The sequence below is a fragment of the Bos indicus x Bos taurus genome, chromosome 19 (genome assembly GCF_003369695.1).
Source record: "Bos indicus x Bos taurus breed Angus x Brahman F1 hybrid chromosome 19, Bos_hybrid_MaternalHap_v2.0, whole genome shotgun sequence".
NCBI classification, from domain to species: Eukaryota; Metazoa; Chordata; class Mammalia; order Artiodactyla; family Bovidae; genus Bos; species Bos indicus x Bos taurus.
In genome coordinates this window covers 634,256-659,217 of record NC_040094.1, presented here as the reverse complement: position 1 = coordinate 659,217, position 24,962 = coordinate 634,256, and the positions used below count along the sequence as shown (strand labels likewise).

Below are 24,962 nucleotides of genomic sequence, written 5' to 3'. Positions count from 1 at the left end.
CATGAATATATGTGCACAGAAAATCTCCTGCCTATGTGTTCACAGAGTCCCTCATGTCTCTAACTAAGCATTCTCTCTCCCCAGGGGTGTATACGAGTTACCTTTAAGAGATCAGAAACATTTTTCCTATATCAAAAAAATAACTTAAAAACTCAGAACTCCATAGAATCTGTGCATTTATTTTTTTATTCCATGGAGAGGCTCAATGAACTCAAGGTTAAGGTGCTTAAAAGTAACTTTTTTTTTTTTTTTCAGGTAACATAATGAACCATAATACAAAATACATGGAGAATAGGAACAATGTGACAGACTGTTCTCTTGGGGCTCACACAGAATCCAGAGTTGCAGAAGATCATATTTTGTTTGCAGAACAATCATAGTTTTTGTTTGCAGAACATACATAGTTTGCAGAAGATCATGTTTTTGGTCATCTACATCATCTCTGTGGTAGAAAATTTGTTCATCATGGTCACCATTATAGTCAGTCCATTACTGGGTTCCCCCATGTACTTTTTTCTGGCCTATCTCTCTCTTATTGATGCTTGCTACGCCTCTGTGAATACCCCTAAACTGATTGTTGATTCCCTCTGTGAAAGGAAGACCATCCTGTTCAATGGATGCATGACCCAAATCTTTGGGGAACATTTCTTGGGAAGTGCTGAGGCCATCCTGCTCACTGTGATAGCTTGTGACCGCTATGTAGCTATCTGCAAGCCCTTGCACTACACAAGCATCATGAAATGGAGGGTGTGTTGGCTGCTAATTGGAGTGGCATGGGTGGGAGGCTTTCTTCATGGAATCATATAGATCTTTTTCATCTTCAGATTATCCTTCTGTGGCCCTCATGTCATAGACCATTTTTTATGTGATCTGAAAAGTGAAATTGAAGTCACTCAGTCATGTCCGACACTTTGCGACCCCATGGACAGTAAGCTACCAGGCTCGCAGTCCACAGGATTTTCCAGACAAGAACACTGGAGTGGGCTGCCATTTCCTTATAAACCTCGCCTGCACTGATACTCACACTATAGGGTTATTTGCTGTTGCCAACAATGGTTTCATCTGTCTAATAAACTTTATCCTCTTAATGAGCTCCTATGTGGTCATTCTGCGTTCCCTAAGGAACCACAGTTTGGCAGCAAGGCGCAAGGCCGTTTCCACTTGTGTCTCCCACATCACAGTTGTCACCATGCTCCTTGTGCCCTGCATTTTTGTATATCTAAGACCAACAGTTTCTTTACCATTTGATAAAGCAGTGGTTATATTATACACTACGATAACTTCCATGTTAAATCCCTTCATCTATACCTTAAGAAATGCCCAGATGAAAAATGTCATTAAGAATTTGTGTAATAGAAAAGCTATTTCAGGTCATAAGAGTTACATGGAGACCAGCATTTATTCTCCTGGTGCAAATTTCAGAAGGACATTTTTGATTCTTTCAGCAAAGAAGACCTTTGGCATAAGGGGGAAAAATAGCCACTACAAATCATAGATTCTGAAATGGGGAAAGAAAATGGTTCATGAAATGTAAGACAAACTGGCAGGAGATTACTTTTTCATGTTTGGAACCTTCTACAAAGTTGAGACTTAGTTTTTCTAGCTTTATCTATCTATATGCCTTAATAAATTCATTCTAATGCAAGTCAGGAAGCAACAGTTAGAACTGGACATGGAACAACAGACTGGTTCCAAATACGAAAAGGAGTATGTCAAGGATGTATATTGTCACCCTGCTTATTTAACTTATATACAGAGTACATCATGAGAAAGGCTGGGCTGGAAGAAGCACGAGCTGGAATCAAGATTGCCAGGAGAAATATCAATAACCTCACATATGCAGATGACACCACCCTTATGGCAGAAAGTGAAGAGGAACTAAAAAGCCTCTTGATGAAAGTGAAAGAGGAGAGTGAAAAAGTTGGCTTAAAGCTCAACATTCAGAAAACTAAGATCATGGCATCCAGTCCCATCATTTCCTGGGAAATAGATGGGGAAAAGTGGAAAGAGTGTCAGACTTTATTTTGGGGGGGCTCTAAAATCACTGCAGATGGTGATTGCAGCCATGAAATTAAAAGACACTTATTCCTTGGAAGGAAATTTATAACCAAACTAGATAACATATTGAAAAGCAGAGATATTACTTTGCCAACAGAGGTCCATCTAGTCAAGGATATAGTTTTTCCAGTGGTCATGTATGGATGTGAGAGTTGGACTATAAAGAAAGTTGAGCACTGAAGTATTGATGCTTTTGAACTGTGGTGTTGGAGAAGACTCTTCTGAGTCCCTTGGACTGCAAGGAGATCCAACCAGTCCATTCTAAAGGAGACCAGTCCTGGGTGTTCATTGGAAGAACTGATGCTGAGGCAGAAGCTCCAACATTTTGGCCACCTCATGCGAAGAGCTGACTCACTGGAAAAGACCCTGATGCTGGGAGGGATTGGGGGCAGGAGGAGAAGCGGACAACAGAGGATGAGGTGGCTGAATGGCATCACTGACTCGATGCACATGAGTTTGGGTGAACTCTGGGAGTTGGTGATGGACAGGGAGGTCTGGCCTGCTGTGATTCATTGGGTGGCAAAGAGTCAGACACAACTGAGGAACTGAACTGAACTGTATAAAACAAAAAATAAACACAATGATATTGAGCAGTAATCTCTGTAACTATCCAGATAAATAGGCATTGCTATTATCCTCATTTTACAGGTGATTAAACAAATAGAATAGGAAAATTCCAAAACAGAAATATTGAAGAACCATAGTTTTAGCTGCTGTCTTAGACCATGTTCTTAACTGCAGAAATACACGGTCAGACAATGATCCCAAATTAAAAAAATTATGTTGTTCAGTTGCTAAATCATTTCTGACTCGTTGGGAACCCATGGATTGCAGCACCCCAGACTCCTCTGTCCTCCACTCTCTGAGTTTGCTCAGACTCATGTCTGTTGAGTTGGTGATGCTATCCTATGATCTCCCTGCCTCCCCTTCTCCTTTTGCCTTCACTCTTTCACAGCATGAGGATCTTTTCCAATAAGTCAGCTCTTTGTATCAAGCGGCCAAAATATTGGAACTTCAGCTTCAGCATTCGTCCTCCTAATGAAGAGTCAGGGTTAATTTCCTTCAGAAAAGGCTGGTTGGATCTCCTTTCAGTCCTAGGGACTCTCAAGAGTCTTCTACAGCACCACAGTTTGAAAGCATCAATTCTTCAGTGCTCAGACTTCTTTATAGTCAAAATCTCACATCTGCACATGACTATTGGAAAACCATAATGAAACTACTTACCATTTATTGAGACAGGGACTGTGCTGAAATTGTATATATGGAGTGTGCTAAGTCGCTTTAGTCATGTCTGACTGTGACCCTGTGGACTGAAGCCCACTGGGATCCTCTATCTACCTATATCTACCTATATCTATATCTATATATATAGTATGTGGTATGTAACACCATGCTACATAACTCCCCTCTAGGTCATCACAGAGCACCAAGCTAAGCTCCCTGTGCTGTACAGAAGCTTTCCTCAAATGATTTTACACATGGTATTTTCAATGCTATTCTCTCAGTTCATCCAGATCCTCTTTCCTCCTCTGTGTCCACAAATCAATTCTCAACATCTGCACCTCTGGTCCTACCTTACACATAGGTTCATCTTTGCCTTTTTTCTAGATTCCATATATATGCATTAATATGTGATAAGCAATGGAACATATAAACTCTAAGGGGAATTTAAGGAATGTTGCACAATATTCCAAATTTTCTTGTTGCATTAAGAATCATTTTACAAAGTGATACAAAGCAATATGTTGCTCATGTTACAATTTTATCCTGATAACCCATCAAAAAGAGTTAAGATCCAAGTAAAAGAATGATCTAATAACAGACAGGAATTTCAATTTATTAAAAAAATTAAGTCATACCCTGTAAAATATTTACCTACTTGCCAATAATATTATCTTCAAGGCACAATGTCTAAATTATGATAAATGTTAGATGAATAAATGTAAGTATAAGCATATATGAATAAATTCAATAAAATAGTGGGCAAAATGTAATATTGCCAACTAGGAAATGTTTTCTACCTTTACCTGTTTCAGACTCAGAGAAGTAATCTAGGTATATGTCTTTTGAAAACTAAGAATTGGTTTTATTCCTGGATAAACCAGGAATAAGGAAGAAACTGAAAATAAACTCGTTATCTTTTGACCATATACTTTAACTTGATAATCTCCCAGCCCTAAGCATGATATCATCATTCTGTTTTCCCCTATATTTCTCTGTCACTATTTTTTCAATATTTATTATTTTATATTGATTATTTCATATTTATTGGTTTTTATATTTTTATTTAAAAAATCAAAAAATATTTTCCACATTTCCTTTTTGTTAAAATTTCATTATAATTTTTGTTTGTTTGGTTGGTTTAAATTTGTAGCCCCATTTACAAAAAAAGCAACACCAGCATAAGTATATTCCATTCATTTCACCCACCCTACACTCATTAAACAACAAATATTTTTTCAGCCCAAGGAATGTATCAAATAGTGACAGTTTCTGGGGCTTCACCAGTGAATAAAGAAAAACCTGAATGATGTCTTCACAGACCTTAGACTCATAGACTCACAAAAGAGAGCAATAAATTAAAACACAGTACTATAAAGAATAAGATAGTGGAAAAAAGGGTACTTACTCTGAAAGCCTTTTTGAGGGACACACAACAAATACCTGGGCTTCAAGAAACATTCCAAGGTGAAAAGACATCAGAAATGGGACTCAAGAGTCAGAGGCATGAATAGACATTAAAAAAAGCAAGAATGTTTTAGGAGAGGAAATATGCAACAAAGTCCAGAAGGTGGAGTGTGTACACAGACTGCTCATAAATGTCACATAGCTGTGGTTGCTAAACTTTTTATTCAACAACTATTTATTGAATATGCACTTCATTCCAGGAAGCATGCTAGATAGTTTCTAAAGGGTAAATAGCAAGATAGGGAGCAGGTGTGTCTAAGTCTGTGACGAATCAGGCTTGACTGAGGGACTGAACTGTACTGAAGCTGGAGTGATTGGAACAGGAAAGACTGGGAAGGGCCTCATCATTGTGTTAAGGCTTAAAACTAAAAACTATGTGCTGTGCTGAGTCACTTAGTCATATCTGGCTCTGTGACACCATGGACTCTAGCCCTCCAGGCTTCTCTGACCATGGGGATTCTCCAGGCAAGAATACTGGAATGGGTTGCCATATTAAAAAAAAAAAAAAAAAAAAAAAAATATATATATATATATATATATATATATATATATATATTCATATTGAAGTATAGGTAATTTCTGACATTGTGGGTTCCAGGTGTACAGTGAAGTGATTTCAGATATATATATATATATATATATATATATATATATATATTTAGATTCATTTTGGAAGGTATTTTAAGATAGCACATGATGCAGTTAGATTTAAAATTTTAGAATAAAAACTTTGGTTATAGTGAAAAAGCGTTAGTTACTCAGTCGTGTCTGACTCTTGTTATCCCATGGACTGCAGCACACCAGGCTCCTGTGTTCATTGGATTCTCCAGGCAAGCATACTGGAGTGGGTTGCCATTCCCTTCTCTATGACATCTTCCCAGCCCAGGGATCAAATCCAGGTCTCCTGCATTGCAGACAGATTCTTTGCCATCTGAGCCACTGGGGAAGGTGTTTGGCTATAGTAGAGAAAATAAATTGAAGAGTACAAGTAACAGAATGGTAGGGAGGCTACTGTAATAATTTGGACGTGAAATGATAGAGGTGTGACTTCAGGTGGTGCCAGTGATGGTGAAGAATGTTGTAGATCCTCTGCATCTGGTCAGGACTCATTCACTGCACAGATGCACCTAGAACACAGCTGTTGTTTGCCTGGGCTGCTAAAAGCTCACAGCCCCATTCTTTCTGGACAGCTGCAAGAGACATACTTGGAACTGCCTCTTTGGGGATTATACCCACCATCCAAGAGACCAGGAGTTCATTGTGAATGACAGGAGCAGCACTGAAAAGGCTGGTCCCCTTGATGTATGGTGGAACCAGTACTGCAGGACAACATATATTCCAGGGCTCCATGGCTCTAGGCTAAAGCTAAACTCTAATTGTTTACCCCTACCATAGGCCACTTCTTTCAGTCTCTCTCTTGTAAATTGCATTCATGAAAATTTCATCTCAGTGTCTTCATCTTGGGGAACCCAAAGTAAAACTGAGAGATAGAGAAGAGTTCAAGCAATATTTAGGAATTATAAACAGCAAAGGAAAAAAAAAACAGAACTTAATATAGGATGAAGATATGAGAAGAGTCATGAATAAATTTCAGATTCCAGCTTAGATCACCAAAGGTTTGAAGAAACTTAAAAGATGAAACAAGGAAAAGGTGAGTGTTCTTTACAAGTAAAGTGGTCTCTCCAAACCCAGAAGACATGGCTACATGTCCTATCTGTAGAATTAACCCTACCTTGGCTGAAGAAACTGTAATTGTTTCCCCTACAGCAGTTGTCGTGAAAGGCCATGCTGATTCTCCTGTGGACCCACCTCAGCTCCCCTCATTGTTTCTGATTCTGTAACGATGGCTCAGGCCTCAGCAGGCATCTGAAAGCAAGGTACAGACACTGATATTGGAGGAGGTGAACTACGCTCCAAAAGAGCTATTTGAGTTTTCTAATTTATACAGACAGAAATACAAGGAATATATGTGGGGATAGAGATAACCAGTATGGGACAATTATAGAAAGAAAAAAAAAACTTTGATCAGACCTGATTGCTGATTGAGATGTGCTTGCCAAGCAGAGATTTTACACTTCATGTTGCAGCTGGAAGGAAGTAAAGAAAGGCTTTAAACCTTTGTGATATAAATCTAGGTAATGCATATGAAACTTGAAAGAGGTAGAAAAATCATCAAATTTGATCAGACCTAATTTACTGAAATAGGCTCATTAAGCAGATATCTCCATTTAATGTTGCAACTGGATGAGGTAAGAAAACCTCAAATAGCTCATGGTGGCTAATACATGACAAAATGATTACCCATTGTGAGTTGCATAGAAATCCCCCCGCCCTACTTTGGTTAATGTAGCAGAGGTGATTAAAATGTAGGTAGACAAAAAGATCTTCACGATCCAGATAACAACGGTGGCATGATCACTCACCTAGAGCCAGACATCCTAGAATGCAAAGCCAAGTGGGCCTTAGGAAGCATCACTACAAAGCTAGTGGACATGATATAATTCCAGTTGAGTTATTTCAAGTCCTAAAAGATGATTCTGTGAAAGTGCTACACTCATTATGACAGCAAATCTGGAAAACTCGTCAGTGGCCACAGGACTGGAAAAGGTTAGTTTTTATTCCAATCCCAAAAAAGGCAATGTCAAAGAATACTTAAACTACTGCACAATTGCACTCATCACACACACTAGTAAAGTAGTGCTCACAATTCTCCAAGCCAGGTTTCAACAATATATGAACTGTGAACTTCCAGATGTTAGAACTGGATTTAGAAAAAGCAGAGGAACCAGAGATCAAATTGCCAACTTCTGTTGGATCATTAAAAAAGCAAGAGAGTTCCACAAAAACATATATTTCTTCTTTATTGACTATGCCAAAGCCTTTGACTGTGTGGACCACAATAAACTGAGGAAAATTCTGAAAGTGATGGGAAAACTAGACCACCTTACCTGCCTCTTAAGAACCCTTCATGTAGGTCAGGAAGCAACAGTTAAAACTGGACATGGAACAACAGACTGGTTCCAAATAGGGAAAAGAATATGTCAAGGCTATATATTGTCACCCTGTTTATTTTACTTATATGGAGAGTGAAAGTGAAAGTGAAGTCGCTCAGTCGTGTCTGACTCTTTGCAACCCCATGGATGGTAGCCTACCAGGCTCCGTGATCCATGGGATTTTCCAGGCAAGAACACTGGAGTGGGCTGCCATTTCCTTCTCCAGGGGATCTTCCCAACCCAGGGATTGAACCCGGGTCTCCTACATTGCAGACAGACGCTTTATTGTCTGAGCCACTACATCATGAGAAATGCTGGCTTGATGAAGCACAATCTGGAATCAAGATAGTCAGAGAAATATCAATGACCTCAGATTTGCAGAAGCCAACAGCCTTATGGCAGAGGAAGAAGAACTAAAGAGCTTCTTGATGAAAGTGAAAGAGAGTGAAAAAGTTGGCTTAAAACTCAACATTCAGAAAACTGAGATCATGGCATCTGGTCCCATCACTTCATGGCAAATAGATGAGGAAACCGTGGATACAGTTGCTGACTTTATATTTTTGGACTCCAAATTCACTGTAGATGGTAACTGCGGCCATGAAATAAAAAGACACATACTCCTTGGAAGAAAAGCTATGACCAACCTAGACAACATATTAAAAAGCAGAGACATTGCTTTGCCAACAAAGATCCATCTAGTCAAGGCTATGGTTTTCCAGTAGTCATGTATCGATGTTAGAGTTGGACTATAAAGAAAGCTGAACACTGAAAAATTGATGCTTTTGAACTGTGGTTTTGGAGAAGACTCTTGAGAGTCCCTTGGACTGCAAGAAGATCCAACCAGTCCATCCTAAAGGAAATCAGTCCTGAATATTCATGGGAGGGAGTGATGCTGAATCTGAAACTCCAACACTTTAGCCACCTGATGCTAAGAACTGACTCATTTGAATAGACCATGATGCTGCCAAAGATTGAAAGCCAGAGCAGAAGGGGACGGTAGTATGAGATGGTTAGATGGCATCACCGATTCAATGGACATGAGTTTGGGTAAACTCTGTGAGTTTGTGATGGACAGGGAGGCCTGGCATGCTACAGTCCATGGGGTCGCAAAGAGTCAGACACGACTGAGTGACTGAACTGAACTTTACTGAAATTGAAATATTAGAATGGATTTGCTATTAAAAATCTACTAAACCTCCCTGAGAGGGTCCAAAACATTCACCATTCATCACGACAATGAGAAGTAAATCTGAAGAGGATGCTTCAGCATCCTTGAAAAGCTGAGATGCCTATTTTTTAAAGCCCAGGTGTCTAACAAAAACTGGTTGCTGGTTTGTGAGATGCAAAGGTTTTAAGAGTGATTTGATCTTAGGGAGCAGCCAGTAGTCAAGTGATGGTACTTAATCTGAAAGGCAAGGTGACCTTAGTTACCCAAATGGATAGTAGAGTCAAAATGACAATCTAAATAATCAGTATAAGAAATGCCTAGCTGATCATGGTGCTTCTAGGGTAAAAAGAGAGGAATTTTACTAAATTTTCAGTTGACCTGTGTCAACAGAAAAGTTTTAAATAAAGTAAAACAAATTCTAACTCAAATCATGAATATAGAAACTCGTGTCATCAAAATGAAATCCAAGACTTGGGCAAGCTTACAGATTCTGAATCCTAAGGAAAAAAAGGGGGAGATCCAGTGCCCTTGAAGCAGGACTCTGGTACCTTGCTAAAAATGTATAATTCATCTTTACCTTATATTTCCCTAGAGGGACCTCTGACCTTTTATCAGGCTAACTATGCACTGTGGAAAAGTAAATAATCAGAAGTTTCAGGACACTGACTTTAACATGAAAGTTATTCCCGTAGGTCCAAAACACTGTCGTAGTCCCACAGTTAGAGTTAGAAATAAATGAGGTCTGGTGATCAATCAAAGTTTGGCTCAGGTCTATTTACAGTAGGTTCTGTGATCATGGAACCCATGCTGCGGTTAGTTCTCCAATTTCAGAATGGACAATTGGAACAGATATAATTAGCGACTGACAGAATTCTTACATTGGTTCACTGACCTGGGGAATAAAGGGTATTATGTCAGAAAAGCCTCAGTGGAAGGCATTACTACTGTCTGTCCTTAGGAAACTAGTAAACTAAAAGTTGTACCATATTCTTGGAGGGACTGTAGAGATTAGTGTACCATCAAACTTTGAAAGATGTGGGATGGGAGTTACCACCACATATGTTCAGCTCTCCTATTTTTGCCTGTTGCCAAGTACGTATGGCTCTTGGAGAGTGACAATGGATAATTTTAAGGTTAGCCAGCTTCTGTGCCAGATGTATTTCAATGCAAGAACATATTGTCAGAGCTGCTGGTACCTGATATTTAGCTAGAAATGTGATTTTCATTACTGTGTGAGAAGTAGCAACTACTTTAGTTTTTTTGGTAAGCCATTTCCTTATAAACTAGAATTAGGAGACCCGAATTCATTGGCCTTCCCTTATAGCTCAGTCAGTAAATAATCTTCCTGCAACACAGAAGATCTGGGTTTGATACCTTGGGAAGATCTCCTGGAGAAGGAAACTGCAACCCACTCCAGTATTCTTGCCTGGAGAACCCCATTGACAGAGGAGCCTGACAGGCTACAGTCCATGGGGTTGCAAGAGTCAGACATGACTTAGCAATTAAACTACTAATAAACTCCTTGGAATTTCCAGGAGACCAGTAGTATGGGGCAGATAATGCTATCTCTCCTAAGATAAAGTATAACTTGTTCCATCTGGCCTCTTCTATAGCCAAAAATGATGTTCAATGCCTCTTTGCCTTACTGGACTTGAGATTCATCATATCATTCATTTGGGTGTATTCCTCTGACTGAATTGTAAAGTTACTCAAAAAGATTCTACTTTTAAATGAGTTCCAGAAATAGAAAAGGCTCTGGTACAGGTTCAGCCTGACATGCAAGCTTCTCTGAGACTGAGGACAAATTTTATAGACCAGTAGATCTATTGTACTTGGTGTCAATCGCAGGTAAGAATGTTGGAAAACTTGCCAGGCTTCCGTATGTGAATATCAGTGCAGACAAGTAGGATTTTGGAAACATAGTCTTGCCATACTTCCAAGATAACTACTCTCCTTTTATAACATAGTGCTTGGCCTGCCACTGGGCCTTAATGGAAACTGAATGCTTCACCATGGGTCACCAAGTCACTATGCAACCAAAGCTTCTTTCATGTGCTTGGTATTATCAAAACCATCTAAGCCATAAAGATGGGTGTGCACAGCAGCATTCCATCATCAAATAAAGTGATATAGGCATGATCTGGCCCAAGTAACTCCTGAAGGCAAATTTTCAGGGAAAAGTGGCAACAATGATCATGGTCCCCACTCCCATTACACTTCCTTCTCTCTCCCTGCCTTCACCTATACATTATGATGAATTAACAGAGGAATATAAGACTTTGGACTTGTAAAGGAATAGTTCTGAAAAGATCTTTAAAATTGGCAGCAGCATAAATGCAACCTGATCCTGAAAAGTACCTGAACAATAGTAGTGAAAGGAAATCCTCCCAATGGGTACATTTCAAGAGGTTCAACTAGTTAATTATTTAACTTGGAAGGAGTGTTGAAATGAAAAATATATACTGATTCATGGGTTTTGGCTAATAAATTGGCTGGATAGTCAGGAATTTTGGGGGGCGGGGGGATATGGTTAGAAGACTGGTGACAAGGAAATTTGATGAAGAGATATATGTACCACAGATAACTACAATGGTGTGATGACTCACCTAGATACAGACATCCTGAAATGCAAAGTCAAGCGGGCCTTAGGAAGCAACACTAAGAACAAAGCTTGTGGAGGTGATGAAATTCCAGTTGAGCTATTTCAAATCCTAAAAGATGCTGTGAAAGAGCTGCACTCAATTCACCAGCACATTTTGAAGACTCAGCAGTGGCCACAGGACTGGAAGAAGTCAGTTTTCATTCCATCCCAAAGAAAGGCAATGCCAAAAATTATTTAAGCTACCATACAATTCCACTCAACTCAGATACTAGCAAAGTAATGATCAAATTTCTCCAAGCCAGATTCAACAGTACATGAATGTGAACTATCAGATATTCAAGCTGGACTAGAAAAAGCAGAGGAACCAGAGATCAAACTGCCAACATCCGTTGGATCATCAAAAAACCAAGACAATACCAGAAAAAAAATCTACTTGTGCTTTATTTAAAGTGCCAAAACTTTTGACTGTGTGGATCATGACAAGCTGTGGACATTTCTTAAAGAGATGGGAATACCAGACCACCTGACTTGCCTCCTGAGAAATCCATATGCAGGTCAAGAAGCAACAGTTATAACTGGACATGGAACAATAGACTGGTTCCAAATTGGGAAAGAAGTAAGTCAAGGCTGTATATTGTCACCCTGCTTATTTATGCTGGGCTGGATGAAGCACAAGCTGGAATTAAGATTGCCGGGAGAAATATCAATAACCTCTGCTATGCAGATGACACCACCCTTATGGCAGAAAGTGAATAAGAACTAAAGAGCCTCTTGATGAAAGTGAAAGAGGAGAGTGAAAAAAAGTTGGCTTAAAACTCAACATTCAGAAAACTAAGATCATAGCAACCAGTCCCATCACTTCATGGAAAAATAGATGGGGAAACAATGGAAATGGTGACTATTTTGGGGGGGGGGGGCTCCAAAATCACTGCAGATGGTGACTGCAGCCATGAAATTAAAAGATGCTTGCTCCTTGGAAGAAAAGTTATGGGTAACCTAGACAGCATATTAAAAATCAGAGACATTACTTTGCCAACAAACGTTCGTCTAGTCAAGGCTATGGTTTTTCCTGTGGTCATGTATGGATGTGAGAGTTGGACTATAAAGAAAACAGCACCGAAGAATTGATGCTTTTGAACCGTGGTGTTGGAGAAGACTCTTGAGAGTCTGTTGGTCTGCATTGAGATGTGACCAGTCTATCCTAAAGGAAATCAGTCATGAATATTAATTGGAAGGGCTTATGCCGAAGCTGAAATTCCAATACTTTGGCCCCCTGATACAAATAACTGACACATGTGAAAATAACCTGATCTAGGAAAGATTGAAAGCGGGAGGAGAAGGGCATGACAGAGAATGAGATTGTTAGATGGCATCACCAACTCAATGAGTTTGAGTAATCTCTGGGAGTTGGTGATGGACAGGGAGGCCTGGCCTGCTGCAGTCCATGTGTTCACAAAGAGTCAGACACAACTGAGCAACTGAACTGAACTGATATGTACCACTTGTTTGAATGGTCAAAAAAAAAAAAAAGAAAAAGAAAAGAAAAGAAAATATTTGTTTCCCACATGACAGTTTAAAAGTGGGAGTTATGGGGTACACTTCTAAGTCGCTTCAGTCTTGTCTGACTCTGTGTAACCCCATAGACAGCAGCCCACCAGGCTCCCCCATCCTTGGGATTCTCCAGGCAAGAATGCTAGAGTTGGTTGCCATTACCTTCTCCAATGCATGAAAGTGAAGCGTGAAAGTGAAATCGCTCAGTTGTGTCCGACTTGTAGTGACCCCACAGACTGCAGCCCACCAGGTTCCTCCATCCATGGGATTCTCCAAGCAAGAGTACTGCAGTGGGGTGCCATTGCCTACTACTAACCTAATTAAACTATTAGAAAAATTTGTGCTTCCTGTTCCCATTAACGTATGCTCTGCTGAGTTAGAGGCTTTAGTTACAAAGAGAGAAATGTTTCCAGCAGGAGATACAAAGAGATTCTTTTGAATTGTGAGCTAAGACTTTTGCCTGACAACTTCCAGCTTCTCCTGCCTTTGAATCAACAAGCATGTAGGTAAGTTAGGGTGATAATTGGGTTATTGATCCTGATTACTAAGGGGAAATTGACAGCTGCTTCTCAATGGAGATAAGAAAAAAATATGTCTGAAACTCAATAGCTCCCACAGATCCCCACTTACTATTATCAGTTCTGATGATTAAAATAAATACAAATCTACAATAACTCCATCCAATCAGAATTAACTATGACCCAGACTTTTCACCACTGAAGGCCTGTGCCACCCAACTGGTAAAAACACATGGCCAATTTAGGTTTTTCTTAAGGTACAGATAATAGGAGACAGGGATCAAGACCATCCCCATGGAAAAGAAATGCAAAAAAGCAAAATGGCTTTCTGGAGAGGCCCTACAAATAGCTGTGAAAAGAAGAGAAGCAAAAAGCAAAGGAGAAAAGGAAAGATATAAGCATCTGAATGCAGAGTTCCAAAGAATAGCAAGAAGAGATAAGAAAGTCTTCCTCAGCGATCAATGCAAAGAAATAGAGGAAAACAACAAAATGAAAAAGACTAGAGATCTCTTCAAGAAGATTAGAGATACCAAGGGAATATTTCATGCAAAGATGGGCTCGATAAAGGACAGAAATGGTATGAACCTAACAGAAGCAGAAGATATTAAGAAGAGGTGGCAAGAATACACAGAAGAACTGTACAAAAAAGATCTTTATGACCAAAATAATCATGATGATGTGATCACTGACCTAGAGCCAGACTTCCTGGAATGTGAAGTCAAGTGGGCCTTAGAAAGCATCACTACGAACAAAGCTAGTGGAGGTGATGGAATTCCACTTGAGCTGTTTCAAATCCTGAAAGATGATGCTGTGAAAGTGCTGCACTCAATATGCCAGCAAATTTGGAAAAGTCAGCAGTGGCCATAGGACTGGAAAAGGTTAGTTTTCATTCCAATCCCAAAGAAAGGCAATGCCAAAGAATGCTCAAACGACCGCACAAATGCACTCATCTCACATGTTAGTAAAGTAATGCTCAAAATTCTCCAAGCCAGGCTTCAGCAATACATGAACCATGAACTTCCAGATGTTCAAGCTGGTTTTAGAAAAGGCAGAGGAACCAGAGATCAAATTGCAAACATCTGCTGGATCATAAAAAATGCCAGAGAGTTCCAGAAATACATCTATTTCTGCTTTATTGACTATGCCAAAGCCTTTGACTCTGTGGATCACAATATACTGTGTAAAATTCTGAAAGAGATGGGAATACCAGACCACCTGACTTGCCTCTTGAGAAATCTGTATGCAGGTCAGGAAGCAACAGTTAGAACTGGACATGGGACAACAGAGAATGGTTCCAAATAGGAAAAGGAGTATGTCAAGGCTATATATTGTCACCCTGCTTATTTAACTTATTTACAGAGTTCATCATGAGAAACACTGGGCTGGAAGAAGCACAAGCTGGCATCAAGATTGCTGGGAGAAATATCAATAACCTTAGATATGCAGATGACACCACCCTTATGGCAGAAAGTGAAGAGGAATTAAAAAGCCTCTTGATGAAAGTGAAAGTGGAGAGTGAAAAAGTTGGCTTAAAGCTCAACATTCAGAAAACGAAGATCATGGCATCTGGTGCCATCACTTCATGGCAAATAGATGGGAAAACAGTGTCAGACTTCATCTTTGGGGGCTCCAAAATCACTGCAGGTGGGGACTGCCGCCATGAAACTAAAAGATGCTTACTCCTTGGAAGGAAAGTTATGACCAACCTAGATAGCATATTCAAAAGCAGAGACATTACTTTGCCAACGAAGGTCCATCTAGTCAAGGCTGTGGATTTTCCAGCGGTCATGTATCGATGTGAGAGTTGGACTGTGAAGAAAGCTGAGCCGAAGAATCGATGCTTTTGAACTGTGATATTGGAGAAGACTCTTGAGAGTCCCTTGGACTTCAAGGATATCCAGCTGGTCCATTCTGAAGGAGATCAACCCTGGGTTTTCTTTGGAAGGAATGATGCTAAAGCTGAAACTCCAGTACTTTGGCCACCTCATGCGAAGAGTTGACTCATTGGAAAAGACTATGATGCTGGGAGGGATTGGAGGCAGGAGGAGAAGTAGACCAGAGGATGAGATGGCTGGATGGCATCACTCGCTTGATGGACATGAGTCTGAGTGAATTCCGGGAGTTGGTGATGGACAGGGAGTCCTGGCATGCTGGGATTCATGGGGTAGCAAAGAATCGGACACAACTGAGTGACTGAATTTAACTGAACTGAATACAAAATGAGTAACAAAAGATATTAGTCATAATGACCAGTCTCAACCATGTAACAAGTTATGGAAATGAAAATGGCAATTGTTGTGTGTCCAGTTTATTTAATTAATATTCTGGTACATGTGTGTATCACATGCATGAGACATAAATGCATACATAAATATCTTTACTTTTTTATTTTATTATTTTATCATGTAACATATGATATATTTAACTAGATTCTTTCTTCTCAGATGGAACTGACCCTTCTGTGAATTTTCTTTTTTCTTTTTTAGAAAGGTTTTAGTTGTTAGTTTTCTTGTCAGTACACTATTTTTTCAGTGGCTTATTTTTTTATTATTATTACTTAGTCATTCATTTGGATGTGGTTGGTCTTAGCTGCTTCAGTTTGTGACCTGAAAACTCTTAATTGCACAGTGTATTCTCTCTAGTTCTCTGACCAGGCATTGAACCCAGATCCTTTGCATTGAGAGCAGAAAGTGTTAGCCACTGAAACATCAGGGAAGTCCCTGCAAAGTGGGTAACACTATCCCATTTTATAGATGAGGAAAAAACAACTCAACATGATTATAAAAATATTCCAGGTGAGAAAGCCATAGAGTTAAAGACCATGACTGCTGACCTCTCAGTCAGACAGCCAATAATGTGTTCTATTTGGTTGCCTCGCTCCTTCCCACACAGAAATTGCAGAGGTGTGTTCCCTTCTGCAAGGATGCTTCCCCATGCTCTCAGTACATCTGTCCTAGTTAACTCCCTCTCCTGTTTCAACAAAAAGCCCAATAAATTTAATATTAATCTGATCATAATATTTTCTACTATCCTGCTAATATCTATAGAATCTGTAATGCTACATATTATTTCATTTTCTATTTAAGCAATTTGTCTCTATTTTTAGCTCTTGTCCTTTTATTCTTTACTTTCTCCCTCTCCCTCTCCCTACTGTTCTAAGGTGTGATTGGTTTTAATGATCCTTTAAAGAAACAGCCTTTTGTTTCATTATTTTTCCATTTTTTAATTATTCTTATTTCACTGATTTTTTTTTTTCTTATCCCTAATTCTTGTGTTTTGATTACTTGAGGTTTATTTTCCTTTTATATTTCTATCTTGCTAGGTCAAAGCCTTTGCAAATTAGTTTTAGACATTATTTCTCAGTAAATGATAATTATATATATATATATATATATATATATATATATATATATATATAAATTTCCTTTCAAAGACTTTTATTACTTTCCAGTCCTACAGCAAGATGAAGACAGAGTCAAACACAGCTTAAGGTGAATATCATTTCAGTTCAGTTCAGTCACTTAGTCTTGTCCAACTCTTTGCGACCCCATGGACTGCAGCAGGCCAGGTCTCCCTGTTCATCACCAACTCCAAGAGATTATTCAAAAGCATGGCCATTGAGTCAGTGATGTCATGCAACCATTTCATTCTCTGTTGTCACCTTCTTCTCCTGCTTTCAATCTTTCCCAGCATTAGGGTCTTTTCAAATGAGTCAATTCTTCACATCAGGGGGCCAAGGTACTCTGATTTCAGCTTCAACATCAGTCCTTTCATTGAATATTCAGGATTGATTTCCTTTAGGATGGACTGGTTGGATCTTCTTGCAGTCCAAAGGACTCTCAAGAGTCTTCTCCAACACCACAGTTCAAAAGCATCAATTCTTTGTTTGGCACTCAGCTTTCTTTATAGTCTAACTCTCACATCCATACATGACTACTGGAAAAACCACAGGTTTGACTAGATGGACATTTGTTGGCAAAGTAATGTCTCTGATTTTTAATATGCTGTCTAGTTTGGCCATAAATTTTCTTCCAAGGAGTAAGCATCTTTTAATTTCATGGCTGCAGTCAACATCTGCAGTTATTTTGGAGCCCCCAAAATAAATTCAGCCACTGTTTCCACTCTTTCCCCATCTATTGGCCATGAAATGATGGGACCAGATGCCATGATCCTAGTTTTCTGAATGTTGAGTTTTAAGCCAACTTTTTTCTCTCTCCTCTTTCACTTTCATCAAGAGGCTCTTTAGTTCTTCTTCACTTTCTGCCATAAGGGTGGTGTCATCTGCATATCTGAGGTTATTGATGTTTCTCCCAGCAACCTTGATGCCAGCTTGTGCTTCATCCATCCCAGCATTTCTCATGATGTACTCTGCATATAAGTTAATTAAGCAGGGTGACAATATACAGCATTGACATACTGCTTTTCATATTTGGAAGAAGTCTATTGTTCCATGTCCAGTTCTAACTGCTGCTTCCTGACCTGCATACAGGTTTCTCAAGACGAAGGTCAGGTGGTCTGCTATTCCCATCTCTTTCAGAATTTTCCCCAGTTTATTGTGATCTACACAGTCAAAGACTTTGGCATATTCAATAAAGCAGAAACAGATGCTTTTCTGGAACTCTCTTGCTTTTTCAATAACCCAGCAGATGTTGGCAATTTGATCTCTGGTTCCTCTGCCTTTTCTAAAATGAACTTGAACATCTGGAAGTTCACAGTTCACTTATTGTTGAAGACTGGCTTGGAGAATTTTGAGTATAGTAAGATATTATTTCTAGATGTGAACAACTGTAGGAAAACCACTACCACTACTAGCTAATATGTAATGTGTGTGCTCAGTCACTCAGTCATGTGTGACTCTTTGTAACTTCATGTATTATAGAGCATCAGGATCCACTGTCCATGGAATTTTCCCAACAGGAATACTGGAATGGATTACTATTTCCTACTTCAAGGGATCTTCCCAGATCAAGGATCAAAGCATGACTCATGCATTTCCTGCATTGGAAGGTAGATTCTTTACCACTGCACAACCTGGGGTCAGAATGTGTGATATCTTTCAGCTATCTTTAAATATCTTAGAGTCCAGTGGACACCTGGAGTAAAAGTGAGGAATTAAAATGTTTAAAAAATGTATATTGTAAAGTAAAACCTTACATGAACTCATGAATATCATCTGATAAGATATAGGGACTAAGGATTACTTTTTACTCAACCTGCTCCCTTAGGTTCTACTGACACTCGTCTTCCTCATTCACACATTCACAAGTGAAAAGGGACTAAACAAAGCAAAAGAAGCTAAATTAAGAGAGAGAGATCTATTATGGATTTCCCCACAACTCTAAATAGCACATAAACATAATTAATGTCGAATGACACAAGTCAGTATATGGCTTCTGAGTTTCCAGTGGGTATAATTAAATCTTGAGAGAAAATTTCCAAATTTCCCTCCTAATGGTAATGATGTGATGTTTATAAGGAAACATAAATTATCTTCTTATTCTCTCTTACTACATTTATGTAAAAATGATAATAAATATTAAATAATTATTCAATTTATATTTTAATATATATCATGGTAAACAACATCAACTTCAGTTTTTGAAGAAATTATTTTAGGAAAAGTGAAAAATAGATAAATATCCATGCTATTTCATCAGTGCTATCATATTATAGAAATATTGAATCATACCTGTGGTAACCCTTGAGATTCATTAAATAAATAATACTCAAGCCTGTCTTATAGATCTCTTTAATATTATTGACTTTATTTCTATAATTATTACTTCATACACATTGATTGCTATAGAATGCCTATGGGATTTTTTTTTTCCCTCTTGCCTCTGTTGTGCTTTTAATCAAGGTATCTCCAACAATACTTACCTAAATGCATCTTTTGGATGGACCATTCACAGCAGAGTCAGATGTATTCCATATCTGTTTGCTGTGTCAAATCACAGTCTCAGAAAAATAAAAGGGAACAGCCTGAAGGATCACCCGACATTTCAAAGAAATGCAAAATCTTACAGAAGTGAGCTTTGTTCTTAGTTACATATGTATATTTTGTTGGTATCGTTGTTTAGTCAACTAAACAAAGTTCTGCCCAACTCTTTGCAACTCCATGGACCGGAGCCTGCCAGGCTCCTCTCTTCATTGGATTTCCCAGGCAAGAATACTGAAGTGGGCTGACATTTCTTTCTCCAGGGGCTTTTTCCCTACCCAGAGATAGAACCTGAGTTTCCTTCTTGGCAGCTGGATTCTTTACCACTGAGCCACCAAGGAAGCCCTATGTATACTTTAAATTTCTATTAAATATTGGGATTTTGAACAATTTTACATAATTTTTTGATCTGAGTGATTGGAATCTTAAAACTTAAAATACTCTAGATGAATTTTCTTGGTGGTTATTTTCAAGAGACAGAATTCAGAAAAAATCCAGACATTAATTTGAGGAAAAACTGAGATTTTTAAGCCTTTATTTATTTGTGTTTGGGAAAAGATATTCCCATATAATGAAAATAGTATGAGATTCCAAGTCATACAGAATTTGTTTAGATATAGAATTCCCCTTGTTTGTAGAAACTTGTGTTCTAGCTCCCTTATCTGCAAAACAGGGGCACTTATACCTTCCCTAACAATTGGTGATAAAGGGGAAATGATTAGTAAATAAAAAGTTTTTAGTATTGGGTCTAGAACATATACAGATTTTCCTACATGGCACAGTGGTAATGAGTCTGCCTGACAGTGCAGAAGACCCAGGAGACAGTGGCTCAGTTCCTGGTTCATAGAACATCCCCTAGAGTAGGAAATGGCAACCTGCTCCATTATTCTTGCCTGGAAAATTGCATGGACAGAGGAGCTCTCCAGATCATGGGGTTGCGAAGAGTTGAACAAGACTGAGCACGCATGCTAGAACATATAGCTAGCATATGGTTATTTCAGCTTTTTACTCTAATTACAACAAATAAGGAATACTGCAAATTTTAATTTCATGATTTTCTTTACTAATGATATGTTAAACACTGAAAGAAAAAAATGTCCTATCAAATTTGCCTTGATGGGTTTTTACACTGTTTATGTACATTTTTTACTTTAGTCATAAATCCTTTTTCCTAATACACTTTATTTAAGTGCTTTCCCCCACCCCTTTTAAACTGTAGCTGATGTCTTCACAAATGGTTCCTCACAGAGATTTTTCTTAAAGAATTTCAAGTCTGAAGAAGGGATTCTTGGAAGAAACTCTTCAACAGGAAAGTATGTTAAAAAGTTAACTCAATATTCTTCCTTCACTCAAATAACACACACACTTAAACATATATATGGGTGGTGTGTATTATGTGTGTATGTTGGAGGGGGAGTGATGTGGATATGGGAGTGGGTATGGAGAGAGGGAGAGAGAAAGGAGAAAGAAAGGAACACCAACCATAGGGAGTTTTTATGAATTTTGGTAAAAGAAGATCATAAGGAAAATGATACCTGCTCTAAAGGATATTTTCTCATGAGAATGCATTTTCCAAAGTGATGTTCACTTTGGAAAATTAATGCAACACTGCTCCAGCTGTTGAGTGCTGAGACTTAAACCAATATATGAGAAACATTCTAAAACAAGAGAACTTCCTAGAGTTTTGATTCTCCAGTTTTTCTACAATTTTGTACTAAAATCTTATGAAAAGTTATCTTAAATTTGTTTATGTCATGTGATCAGTCTTCCACATAAACTAGGTTTCTCCATTTATATATAAATAAGTTCTTTAATAAGCTATCTTTTATACACAGATTAAACTTATGCTAGTCTGTGTAAAAGAAACACTGATGTTTCTTCCTTAGGTTTATGTAAGTCTAATATGGACTTGTCAACCAATTTCCCTGTTAGAGAAAAAAAATGATAAAGATATCTAAAGATAATATTGTTTTATCTAAAGATAAAACAATTAACTGATGAACATGGCAGTATTTATTTTCTTAGAGAACTGTGGCTTTTCTCCAATTACTTGTTGGAGTATTTTCCTGTGGAGTTGACAAGTCAGAACAATAGCCTATTTATATTGGATATTCTTCACACATTTTTTTTTTAATATGAGGCAAACAGATCCACTGCTATCAGTTTCACTTATCAATTGAAGAAAGAGGCTCAGAGAGTATTAACTACTCAGTGCTCACAACAACACCTACAAACAAACAAACCTAACAAGAACATGTGAACCCAGATGCTCATCTTCATGATCATTTGATGATGGATCTGTACAATACATCATAATGTTCTTCAATAGTACCATTAGGACACAGGTCATTGAAATTAACAGTATTTGAGGCAAAACATGATTTTGCTGTGGAGGACATTTGATTATGTGTAGAAGGTGGTGCTTTCAACATATTGACTTCTCTGCTTCTAGGTATACTACTTCAAAAAGGTGGCACTGTTCAAAATGTGTATTTAAATAAGTAGGTTATTCTTTAATCACATAAAGTTCTTCAGATTTCAAAAGAAAACTTCTAGTTCTTGAAAATATTTAAAAAGTATCAACAGTAACCTCTATATTTTGAATAATCAGAAAAATGGAGTTTTAATGTACTAATATCCCATCTTCCTATATTTACATGCCCCACATTGTACTTAAATCTCTTGTTCCCAGATACTCCATGTTCTGAATCTTTACCACACCTGCCTAGGAGAACCCTTGAAACTATTGATACTTTAGACCAGTTAGGTAGGCTCTACTATAATTATAACATGCTTTGTTTTAATTTCAAGAATATATATAGACCTCCACTGATTGTATGAAATGCTCATCTGTGACTGGAACTTTATACAAGATTCATATGCACATGGAGAATGGGACAGATTTTCTTAAAGTTACATAGATGACTAAAGGCTGAAATGGAGAATGACCTTTATCTTTTATAGAGATGGATATGAGCTGGAATTTCCCTTGGTCAGTGAATGCTGTTACATAGTTCCCAAGAGCATGAAGTTTGGTAGCAAAGTCAGGTTCATTTTGGCTTGACTTTAATTTAGTATCTTAATAATTTGGTGTAATTAATGGAATCCTCCAATATTTTTGTTTTCCAATATGCAAAATGACTATCAGAAACTACCTGTTAGTTGATTATGAGTTAAATCCCTGCAAAATCTTTACAAATTATCCAGATTTATATACATATTCTTTTAAAATATCATTTGAAATATCATGCCCATGATCTAAAAACAAAAAATAGATTATAGTAAATCCTCTATTCATTGCATAAGTAACACAAGTTTTTAAAATGCTCTTAAATATGTGTCATGTTCTGTATCATTTCAGATGAACTGAATTTATGTTGTATATTCTGAACTCAGCTCAGCTTCATGGAAAATCAGAACAATGTCACAGAATTTGTTTTCATAGGGTTGTGGGGATATAAGAAAATAGAGTTACTGTTCTTGTTCCTGCTCTGTTATCTGGCCCTCTTAATGGGGAATTTCATCATCTCACTCACCATTACCTGCAGCCATCTAATGCAACAACCTATGTACTACTTCCTCTGTCACCTCTCCCTCATGGATGTCAGCTACACCTCCACGGTGGTCCCCAGGCTAATCAGGGACCTAGCTGCAGCACGAAGAAACATTTCCTATAACAACTGTATGACCCAGCTCTTCGCTGCCCACTTGCTGGCAGGTGTGGAAATATTCATCTTGGTGTCCATGGCTTTTGATCGCTATGTGGCCATTGTCAAGCCCCTGCACTACATGGTCATCATGAACAGACAGAGGTGTGACATGTTGATCGTCCTGGCCTGGGTTTTCAGTTTTTGGCATTCTATTGCTTTACTTCTCATGGTACTCAAGTTACCTTTTTGTGGTCCTAATCAGATAGATCACTATGTGTGCGATGTGAAGCCTCTTTTGAAACTGGTGTGCAAAGATATTCATGTTGTGAGTATCTTAGTGATTGCAAATTCAGGGATGATAGCTGTTGCCATTTTTCTTGTTCTAGTAGCTTCTTATGTAGCCATATTATATAATCTTAGAACACATTCTCCTCCAGGGCGGAGGAAAGCTCTCTCAACATGTAGTTCTCACGTAACAGTTGTACTGTTATTCTTTGTGCCTTGTATCTACATTTATGTTCTACCTGCAGAGACAGAGAACAAGGACAAGGAAATCTCTGTGTTTTACACTGTGATTGCCCCCATGCTGAACCCTCTCATCTACACCCTAAGAAATATGGAGATGAAAATTGCCATGAGGAAAGTATGGTCTAAAGTGACACATTTAGATTTAAAGTAAATAGGCTAAAGTACTTGATGTCCTGAGGACATGTATCCATTGAAATATTATTGGAAACATACTAGCTTTCTTTGGGGAGTTGGACTCAATGACACCTGACATTTTATGAGTCAAAGAAGCATGTTACTGTGATTCAGATCACCATCTTCTCGTTTAGGGATCCAGTTAGTTCTTGGTGTGACCACTTTGATTTGAGCCATTTTAATATAAGAACTGTCCTAAAGCACATCTCCTGTCTTATAACAGCCCTCTGCAAAAATTGCTGTGAAACCTTATTTTCCTTGGAATAAAATCTAACCTGTTGACCCATGCATTAGAAAATATTTGACTGTAACTAGCTAATCTCAGAGGTCACACCACATTGAAAGAAAAATATGGTGTTATAATAATAGGCTATAGAACCAAAGAGACATGGGTGACTACTGACTCTGTAAGTTTTTATCCCTTTGTCTTGGAAATTTGTTCTAATTATATTGTTTTCATTTTGAAAATATCTATAAGGTGAGATAATATTATAGTTCATAAAAGGTGATATTAAGAGCTCTCCTTGTGGCTCAGATGGTAAAGAATCTGCCTGCAATGTGGGAGATCTGGGTTTGATCCCTGGGTCAGGAAGATCCCCTAGAGAAGGGAATAGCAACCCACATCAGTATTCTTACCTGGAGAATTACATGGACAGATGAGCTTGGTGGGCTACAGTCCAAGGGGTGGCAAAGAGTTGGACATGATTGAGCGACTAACATTTTCTTTCTTTCAACACTTGTGAAATTTTGCAAGGCAAGTGGCTACCAGAAACTCATATTGGGTGCTTTTCTTCTTTCTTTATCATTCTTCCCTCAATTCCTTTTGTTTGGGTGCTTTCATCCAGCCATACTGGGCCCCTCTACATTCTCTAAACTTACCTTAAATCTGTTAACTCTATTATTTTGCTCTTTTATTTCCTCTCACCAGGATAACCCTATCCCTATGCTTTAGGACCCATAGCTTAAATATAACTTGGGATTCCCAGGTGGTACAGTGGTGAAGAATCCACCAGCCAAAGCAGGAGACAAAAGGGATGTAGGTTCCATCCCTGGGTCAGAAAGATACCATGGAGTAGGAAATGACAACGCATTCC

At 38.4% G+C, this 24,962-nt stretch overlaps 1 protein-coding gene and 1 pseudogene across 1 annotated transcript; both read left to right on the top strand.

Annotated features, from left to right (window-relative positions):
• Window positions 1–284: 284 nt before the first annotated feature.
• LOC113877380 lies at window positions 285–1,495 on the top strand (annotated as a pseudogene).
• Window positions 1,496–22,921: 21,426 nt separating this feature from the next.
• LOC113877794 (olfactory receptor 4P4-like) lies at window positions 22,922–23,845 on the top strand. The gene has a single exon (XM_027518294.1). It carries the CDS (start codon window positions 22,922–22,924, stop codon window positions 23,843–23,845), a length of 924 nt encoding a protein of 307 aa, XP_027374095.1.
• The last annotated feature ends 1,117 nt before the right edge of the window (window positions 23,846–24,962 follow it).

Excerpts from the sequence above, each read along its gene's own strand:
- LOC113877794 (XM_027518294.1), top strand. The coding sequence starts at position 22,922 with ATGGAAAATCAGAACAATGTCACAGAATTTGTTTTCATAGGGTTGTGG.